General features: G+C 40.6%; 1 protein-coding gene across 22 annotated transcripts in view; it reads left to right on the top strand.

Moving 5' to 3' along the window:
• Positions 1-574: 574 nt before the first annotated feature.
• LDB2 (LIM domain binding 2) overlaps positions 575-10078 on the top strand; it is a 345799-nt gene continuing 336295 nt past the window's right edge. For 4 of the 22 annotated variants that reach the window (XM_090035656.1, XM_090035649.1, XM_090035662.1 and 1 more), the window contains exon 1: positions 592-1089. In XM_090035656.1, coding sequence (XP_089891782.1) covers positions 958-1089 — 132 coding nt within the window. In that variant the 5' untranslated portion in view covers positions 592-957. Of the gene's footprint in view, positions 1090-10078 lie in introns of all 22 variants that reach the window. The other 18 variants (XM_090035652.1, XM_090035650.1, XM_090035651.1 and 15 more) reach the window with 11 other exon arrangements.

Here is a 10078-nt window from a genome sequence, read left to right as displayed (position 1 = left end):
GTTATAATCGTTGGTAAAAAAGAATTTTCCCCAGTTGTTTTCTGTAATCCCCCCTACCCCCGCCTGCCCGGTTCTTTCCTTTTTATATTTTTCTGGGAGGTTTTATATTATTTGCATTTGACTGTTCTCATTGTGTGAAGTGAAGCCCTGAGATTATTTCTTTGTGCAGATTCTCTACCCACAATGATTTTAGTCCCTGATGAAACAGAGAGCCAAACCCTCTCACAATCCTTTAACTGTTGATTTGAAATGTAAAAACAAAAATGTGCAGAAGTCTAATGGGCAGCTCAATCCACTGTAGATGAACACAAACACTTTGAACTGCCAGATCTCTGCTGAAAGAAATCGTCTCCTAGAGGTGAATCACCGGCTCCGAATGCGTGGTATTGTTGTGGCCTGTGTTGATGTGTTTTGTAGTAATCACATTTCTGATATTGTACAAGTGTGCTCTTCTTAGAGGGTGATTGGCTCAGGCAGCAGTTAAACCACCTATATGCTAACAAGCCTGGCTGCCAGGTTCCTAAGGGGTCCTGGCTGGGAAAAATTAAAACCAAACCTTAGACCCCTGTCAGACTGGGAGGAAAATTATATTTTTGAACTAGTCTACAGTGTGGACAGGAAATGACCCCTTCCCAAACTGCTTCTTTAAAAACAAGCAGTGGTGCCTGAAGCTATCCAGTCTCTCTCCCTCTCTCTCTGGAGCTTGTGCTCTCTCCCTCTCTCTCTCTCTCTCTCACTCTCTCTCATGCTCTCTCCCTCTCCCGCTCCCTCTCCCCCCCCTCTTGCTATAGAGGGCTCCAACAGCAGTTCCCAGCCAGTGTGTTCGCTCTGTGTGCGTGTGTGTGCGTGTGTGTGCGCGCATGCTGCTACTTTGTACTGTGAGGAACACACAGCCCATGTGCTCTGTATGGATGTTGATGATACTCTGTGTAGCTTGATTCTCTGCAAGCAGGCAAGATGTCCAGCACACCACATGACCCTTTCTATTCTTCTCCTTTTGGCCCATTTTATAGGAGACATACACCATACATGGTGCAACCAGAGTACCGAATATATGAAATGAACAAGAGGCTGCAGTCTCGTACAGAGGTAAGTCCCTCAACCTTGTTTTACTGTGCATGGACTGTGCTAGGTTTCAGGCTGAATTCCATCTGAAGCGTCCCATTAGACAGTACAATATATAGAGGAATAAACACCCTAATTAATTTAGTAGTTTAATTGGGTAATCCCTCATTATATTTCCACGCAGAGCAACTCTTTGAGTAGATACCAGCTGAAATCTTGAAATTACAGTACAGCACTTCAGGGTTGATTATGATGCCAATCTGAGGGAAATTTCCTTTCCTTTAGTGTGTTGTTTGCTCAGTATCTGTCCTGATGGCATTTGCAGCTATAATATTATAAGGTATTGCTTGATCATTTGCACTAAATGAATCCAGAAATATTCCTCCTTTAGAAGGAGCTGAACCATGACCTGTATTTGTTTTTCAGAGTCATTAAAATTAAATATGAATGATAGGAGCAAACAGAAGCAGAGTTTTTAAAACTTATTCCAGAGCTGCGCTTAAAGAACACATGTTCATAACGAATACATACAGAAATATGTGCACGTCTTTAGAAAACACTTGCATTTATAGCAAGAGAAAGGATTAGTCCATGACTTTGTTATGTAGCTGTCAGAGTACCTTGTAATGTAAACTCCATCCACTGTTTGAGGTGCTTTGTATAATATGTTACTGGTTTATACATATCAGATTCTGCATGGAGATCAGCTACCTCAAAAAATGAAGAGTAAAAATACTTTTAGTACTTTTTAATTAAAATTCAATTCTGCCTCCTGCAATTGAAATGAAGCAACACTTTTGAGGCTATTGGAGTGAAAAGTGTGCAGACTGAATCAGGCTGTAGCTGTACCCATGTGTTTGTTTGTGCAGCCCACATGTTTGGTGCTTCAATTTTTCCAAAGTAGTTTACTGTGGATGCCCTGAAAACACTTAACAAAGTATAAATCTGGTAGAATGAATGGCCTTCTCTAGAGTGCAACTGTCCAGTGAATTTGTCAAGAGATATAGTAAAGGATTTTGGAGGAATTTAAGGTGGATCTGTTTGTTGTATCATAATTCTTTAAGGGGACATGAGGTTATCATAAAATAAAACACACATGCCTGAATTGTCAGCTAAGCCATAGAGAATTCATGACGTTTAATGTATATGATACAGCTAACAAGATGTGACCTGCTTTCTGATTGGTTAACAGCCAGAAAGTGACTGCTTTTCTAGCAGTTATCAATGCTATTTTTTAAACATATTAATTCTTTATTAATGTTATATATAGTTGATGATATACATAATCTCAAAGAAACTCATTGGTCCTATAGTTGTGTTAAACTGTTCTTAGTTTTGCCTCAGGTCGTTAGCTACTGGCAATCACTTATATTTAGATTTGGAAGGTATTGTGTTTTTGTTACTCCTTATTTGTCAGATAGTTACAACTCTGCTTTACATTCCTATACAAATTAATGCAACAATTTGTAGCATCTTACATGTGGACAAGAAAGAAAATGTTTCATCAAATGATTACTTTGGCACTATTATGCAGAAGTAATTTTGAAAAGCTATCGTTGCTACTGTGTGTAATTCAACCATCAGTGATATTTTTAATTTTTTTAAGCACAACTTCTTGATTAGACAACCTGGACTCTAAAAATCTTCCACTACAAAAACTTTTGGAAGTACTTGTAGAAAGCCTTTCCCATATCCTGCTGCTGTTATGCTCTGAACTAGTCTTTTAGGCTCTAATGCATTTCATTACATTTTTTGTCCCAGTCACTCTGTGGGATGGGCTGATCTAAGCAGACTGAACTCTCTTTGCTGGTACTGGGATAGATGCTAGTGGGATATGACAGAGAGCGTGGAGACTGATGATAACATACTTTTTAAACTTTTCCTTTTCTCAGAGTAAAAATACTCTTGCTTTGTGATCATTTGGAATTAAGAATCTCGTCTTCTGAATCCAAGATTATGCATTATTTTTCATTGAGATAAATATTCTCTAGATAGCCCTATAACAGCATCCTTTTTAATTAAAAAAATAACTTCATGGACACTTTTGTCATTTATAGTGACTAGATGTGGAAAGGTTGTAAAAAAATCATTCCTCATTTTGCTTGCTTGCAGATTAGGAAGGGAACTTCCACATTAGTTTTGGATGCTTTTAAGCAGTACTAGAATTCATTAGGGCCAGCCTTGAATTTCTTGGATCCTGTCTAGTGGAAGAAAAATGTGCTTGAGCTTGTGCTATAGTTCCATGATATAAACATGTCTCTTCATGCAGTCTTTGGATAAAGTAGGTAGTGGTCTCTGAAGGAGACTGCTTGCTCACTGCGCTCTGTATGTGAGAGGCAGCACAACTAACGCTATTAAAGGGGAAAGAGTTACAAAGAAACTCCTAAGAGTGGAATAGAGGGAAGGGACTTACTTTGGACAGAGCCAGTGGAAAGCGTGGCTGTTGTAAGGGTGAGAACCACATCCTCTCCCTGCAAAGCCCCACATTTATTTAAACATCCGTTGATAATTATTTGGGATGATTTATGCTGGCTTATAAAAATAACATTATTAATGAATCCTTTAGAGTCAAGCTTTGTGCCTCCTCCCATGGTTGTCGGAAGTCCAAAATTAGAGGAGTTCAGCATACGAGGACCCTGTGCAGGTTATGTACATGCTCTTTCATTCTGTGTGCTGCAGAGTTCAGTGTTATGGATGCTCCCAAAACATCACAACTTTTCAAGGTTTGTGGGAAGTGGAGCAGTGTGCCACCAGATTTGAAGTTATGCAGATCCCCAGCCATTGCTGCTTCTATTTCCCCTACCCCAATGGCAGCGTCAACCACATCCTTAAGAATGAAGCAGTGCCTGTAGAGTGGTATGGCAGCAGTTCTTTAGCCCATGGTCAGTCCTTATATAGACACTTCATCAAGCCTGAGTTACTTTGGCATGGCATAGGGGTGATAATTAGTCCCTAATGAAGCCTGGATCACTGTAGCTCAGTATGCTGAGGTCACTTGACCCAGTGCTATAAGGAATGATGACTTAGATGCAGTGTGCATATTGCTGTTTTTTCTAAAGCATCTGGTTTTCTATATGAAAAAAATGGTAGCCCTGCAGTGGAAGAACTGTTCAGACTAAACCTTCCTAGTGCGGTGCATGCTTCTCTGTTCCAAACTTCCTCTCTCAACTTTCAGGGCTTCTTCGACAGGACTTACAGCTGCCCTTTAAATCTGAGGTCAGTCCTAAGCAAAGAGGGGTTCACTATCAGAGGAGTGATGGTGTCTCCTTATGGCTCCAGGATAGCAGTTCCAGCCCCACTCCAGACTTGTGTTCAGTGCTGCCCCAGTCATCTCAGCTGTAAATGAGAATATCTGGTTGGGCTGGGGAGTTAAAGGCAGTAGGATGTGATGCTGTCGCCTCATGCACTCGTTGGCTACAGAAACTGGTGTGCCTTACCTAGACTACCAGTCCGGCCTGGTAGGCTTGAAAGGAGGTTTGAGAACTCCAGTCAACTCCAGACTTAGATCTAAGACTTAGCTCTCAAAACCAGTACCTGACTCAACATGACTGGAGTTCTTAAAGCTCAGCAAATCTCCGCTACCTCAGGGTTCCTACTACCAAATGTGTTTTTTCTTATGTTAGAGATTTCAGGTTCTTAACAAGCCTATAGCAACACCTTTCCACCTCATTAAGATAGGTTGGAAAAAGTAAAATCCCCCAGAAGTTGGACGTTGTGGTAGTTTCCCCTTAGAACTGTAAATTAGTACACCAAAATTCTTCATTCTACTTGAGGAGTCAAATGTGCTTTGAAAACATATTGTCAGTCCTGCTTATTGACAATATATTTTCTTACATATGCAAGAAATTACACAGCAAGAAATATATTCTCTTATAAATGTTTATTTATCACTGGCAGAAATATAAAGCCCATTTAATTTTTATCCTCGTTAACTGACATTCCTGTTTGATCAAAATGCAGCTCTCTCTAAGCTATGAATGTGTGGTCATTGGATTTCTTACCTGTTTGTGCAAGCTCTGTTTATCTAAATGTTTTTGATGTCTGTGTTAGTTTAGTATACTTAGTTTAGAAAATAATTGTTGTGGCAAAGTGAACAGGCTCTCATGTTCTATGTAGCAAATATACAAAATAAGTAATTTGATTTATATTTTATATCTTCCTCCTCCATGAAATGCCAGTGTGAAAAAAACAGCTTCCCTCCTCCTTTGATGCTGCAGTTCCTGTTTCATTATAAAGTTTTATAACTTGAAAATGTTTAAAATAAAACAAAATGAAAGGTAAATAAGTCTAAGCTTTAACAATTCTCCACTCTCTACAACTTGCCGTGGGCAGATGACTTATATTTGCTGACAGTTTAAAGTCCAATCAATTGCTTTATTGTGAATATTCAGAGAACTATACCAAGGACTTGGCTTGTTTCTGTACTCCTTTGTATTTCTGGAAATGTTGTGTATTTTAGAAGATTGAATTCACCCAGCACTATATATTTGTCTCTACTGTGAGAGGTGATATTTTCCATGAACATTATGTTCTGTGTGCAAAATCCAACTTCTTACCTGCCTCAGCAAGTGATGCTATAAAGGTGACTGGAGAAGTTGTTTTGAGTAGTGAGCTGTTCTTTGTAAAACCAGTGCAATCAAATCGTATTACCTTTCTTTAAACTGGCTGGTAGAGTTCACAATTTGGAAATTTCACAGTGAAAAATGTCATTAAAAGAAAATAAATTGTGATTTTCTTTTTAGTTGCTTAATTATTTAGTCAGAGCAGACATTCAGATGAAACCAAACATTTAAAAAACCACAAAGCAAAGAAAAACAAAAACAACTCCCATCCACCGTAGTTGTGGCTTACTTCCTTACATTGTTATATTATGAAATCATCTTTCTACCTCCTCCTGATAAATATTTTAATATATTAGTCATGAAATTGTGACATCACAGTTGTTGACATAGCAACTTCATATCACAAACAAGTCTTTGATATTATGTATATAAGTCCAAATTCAGCTGAATTTATAGGTTGGGGGGGAAGGGAGACAAAAGTTTTGAGACAACCATTCTTAAGAGAAGAAATGTTCTTGTTACCCTGAAATATCTTAATAACTAGCAATTATAGGAACAGAACAAAAGTATTTTAAAAGGCCTTTCTTCAAACATGTTTAACTGAAACTAAAAGGTCACTTAAAAACAAACCCTTCAAGACTCTTTAGATACATAGAATTTAAAATGGAATTTGAAGGTCTTTGTAATGATTGTAGTTTCCCATTCCAGTTTTATCTTTCCCTTTTTATAAATTTCTGTTGAGGCTGTTTTCAATTAAAATTGCTACAAACTAACAATTCATATGAGTCTAGAAAAAAAAATCAGTCCCTTTCCACACAGATTCTTAACTTACAGTCAGTGATGGCTTGCTGCTTTTTTTTCCCTTGATTTAAAATATAGAATGTAAACTATACACTTGGCGAGCCCAGAGTTTCTTGTTTGGTGGGAAAAAAAAACATCAATGTGACTTGTAAGGAGAGGAACGCAACTCGCTTTTTTTTCAGCAAAAAAAAAAGCCACTTAAAATTTTCATAACTCATTTTTTTCTCCATTGTGGATGTAGACATGATTCACAGTGCAGATCTGATCTGAAAAGAAAAATAACAGTTATTTTCATTGGAAGGAAAAAAACAGATCATATTAAAGGACCCAGTCCTGCACTCTTAATTCAGTGGGAATTTTGTCTGAATGAGGACTGCTAGATCAGACCACAAAGTATTTCATTTGACTTCGAATGTATGTACTACTTTGGCTTCCATTGTTTACGCTGTAAAAAAAAAAGGTCAAGGGTAGATTTCTGAAGTCACAGAAACCATTTTTGTAGACTCTTTGCTTTGCATGATATTTCTTTTCTCTGTTTTTTGCCAGAAGTTGCCCATTCTATACACTAAATCTTCCAAATACTCTGATTTGCCAACACAGCACTTTTTGGGGTGCTATGTTGGGTATATTGGCAAAAGTGCACAGTGCTTTACTGCTTGGGTGAAGATCAAGTCCTCATTCTTTAGGATAGATTCTAGGCCACCTGAAACTGGGAAGTGATGACCTGGGTGGGAGGAAACCTGCCCAGGAATACGTGGTGATGGGTCCCCACCAGTCCAAAGAAAACATTCTGAAGCAGGTACTGCTACCATTTCAGAGAGGGGCAAGACCAGGATTCAGAGGTAGGGCCATCTGGACTTCATCTTTACCAGCTCCCAACTACCTGCTCAGTGTCTGATTTGTTTTAAAAGTTTATTGAAAAATAAATCCTACTTAAGCCTTCTCTTCGGGTATGGGTGCTCCTAGAGTTTCTTTCTTTAGAACCTCAGCAGCAAGCACCCTGGTGTCCGGTTGTATATAAATGTATAATCTCATCAGGACTGAGACACCAGATGAAATAGAGTATTTATGGAGACCACAAGCCTTTAAGGAACCTGAAGTACAGCCAGGAATAGAGAGATAGTATAAGATTCTTTAGTAAACTTTGAAGTTCCATAAAAATGAAGCCTCTTTGTACTGCCAGGTCCTAGGGCTCATCACACTGGGCCATTCCTGCAGCTGCTGCCCAGTATGAGGCAAATGTTACCTCTGCATCATTCTCCACTGTGCATACTAATTTACAAATCACACTCTATATCTGAGTCCTCTACCCGGCCAGATTTTATTATTCACCAACAAACATGTGGTGTTCCTACCCAATGCAAAGTAAAATAGGGCTTTATTGATAATTTGGGAAATGTGAACAGTGGGGGCAGGCATGGTGGGGGAGTGGCAGTGGGTAGGAGCACAGGGCCCCAGGGGTCAGGGACAGCTGGGAACCATGGGGCTGGGCTATCTCCTGCTATGTTCTGCAGTTCTGGGATTGCAGCAAGGAACAGTGCACTACTGGGAGGTGCCCAGCCATGCCACACTGTGCTGTTTGGCTTCCAGCTGCAATACCAGGAGCACAGAATGCAGCAGGAGCCAGCTGGGTTCCCTTACGTCCCAACTTTCTTCTGTTGCCTCCTTTACTGTGTCGTTCCTACAGCTCCCACACTCAGAGGGGGAGGTCCCACACTGGAGCCAGCTGCCTTCCCCTTCCCCTTCCCCTGCTGGTAGCTGCCTGGATTTCACTGGAGTGGAGGGAGCCCCATCCTCTACTTCCCTGCAGAGTCCAGCACATGGCTTCCCCTGTGGGAGTGTGAGAGCTGCAGGCCCATGGAGTGGAGCCCCTGTGATACAGGCGGCTCGGAAGGCTGTGCTCCTCACAGCTGATCCCCGCCGGTCACCAGTGCCTGGCTAGGGCATGAGCTCCCTGAGCCCTCCCACCTGTTGCTGCTGCCTCCAGCAGCAGGGGCTGGGCACCATGTGGGGAAGCTTGGAGGGTGTCCCTGCACCCCAGAAACCTCACATACCCACACCCAGCCCCCACAACCCGCACTGACATATACACACACCCCAACATACCCTATGCCCCCCCCAAACACCCCCATACACACACACACACACACACACACACACACACACACACACTAGATAAAAGAGTGAGACTTTATTTTTGAGTTATTATGCAATCCCTTCTATATACAGTACACCAACAGAAATAATGACAAATATTTTTTGTAATAAAATTAAAATATGTTATATTAGGTGTTTGACTTCTAGTGTATGATTTGTTTTTTGCTGGTTCTAAGATGGCAGCCCCCCCTCGCAAAAAGAGTATTTCTGGGGGACAAGGGAAGGACTTCTGGTGGCAAAGGTCAGAGGTTACAGGTTTGGACTTCCGGCCCCAAGATGGCAACTAGGGGCGAGGCAACTGTCAAGGGGCAGGGCTACCCATGCAGCCCTCGACAGCTCACCAAAACTTGTTAAGCAGCCCTCCATCTGAAATAATTGCCCACCCCTGATCTATCCTTATCCCAGCCATTATACAAACGCTAGCTACAGTAGCCTTCATGCCAGATAGGGGATTTTATATGCATGATGAACTTACCCGTTGCTTCCTAAGGATAAGGGGTTATGTGTGTTCTACTGGACATAATCAGAATTCTTTTTTTAGAACAGACTCAAGGATGAAATTTGACTTGCAGACCCCATCTTTTCATTATTTTTTTTAAAGATTTAAAATAATTGGTAATATTCACAGATGAAATGCCATATTACACAACTGGGGATCTTTTATTTGGTTAAAACTTTAATCTGATATTGTTTTTACTTTTAGCAACTGGCTTTTTCTAACTAATTTTCTACCAAGGTTATTTTCTATTAAAAAAAAAATCTTTGGTAAAACCTTTGATTAAAACAGTGAGAAGGCTGTCATTTATTAGACCGTATGTTTACCCTGTTTAATGGACACAATGGCCGTGTCCGTACGTGCGCAGCTGTGCAGTATGTGGCACTGCAGACACGGATATTCAGGGTAAAAAAACCGCATGCACAAAAAGCAGAGTGGTGCACATGGGGACAGTGCACACTACTCAAAACTGGAGCTGGGCTGGCCATACCCAGGCTTCAGCTGCTGGCCAGGCTCTGAGCAGCAGGATCATCACTGCTGCAGCCCCAGGAGGTCCCCAGGACCCCATGTAAGGCTGTTGGGGCCAGCCTCCCCTACCCAAGCTTAGATAACTTGCCACCTGTCAGAGGGCACTTGGCACAAGCATTTCCTTGGGAACCATATTTCCTTGGGAATTCAATATTTTTTTCTTTATAGAGATATGAGTCAAAAGAAGTGTTGGGAAATCCAGAAGTAAAAAACTATGACATTTTATGTTCCTAACTCAGGGTATACCATTTCTTACTTTATTTCTTCGGAGGATAGCTAACAACATCAACATTCCATACCTTATTTCTTTGTGACACAGGACCTTTCAGATTATGTGAAATAGGGCAGAACAGATTCTACCTTTGCTTCACAACCTGTATAGTATTTTATGCTTGAACTCAGTGGTTGTGTTTACACATGCACTTTACTGTGGAATAGATTAATTAGCTACAGAGTAAAGCGTCACCAT

Source organism: Crocodylus siamensis, chromosome 2 (genome assembly GCF_052110815.1).
Source record: "Crocodylus siamensis isolate JL-2025a chromosome 2, ASM5211081v1, whole genome shotgun sequence".
In the NCBI taxonomy this organism is placed as follows: Eukaryota; Metazoa; Chordata; order Crocodylia; family Crocodylidae; genus Crocodylus; species Crocodylus siamensis.
This window is presented reverse-complemented; position numbering and strand designations above follow the sequence as displayed.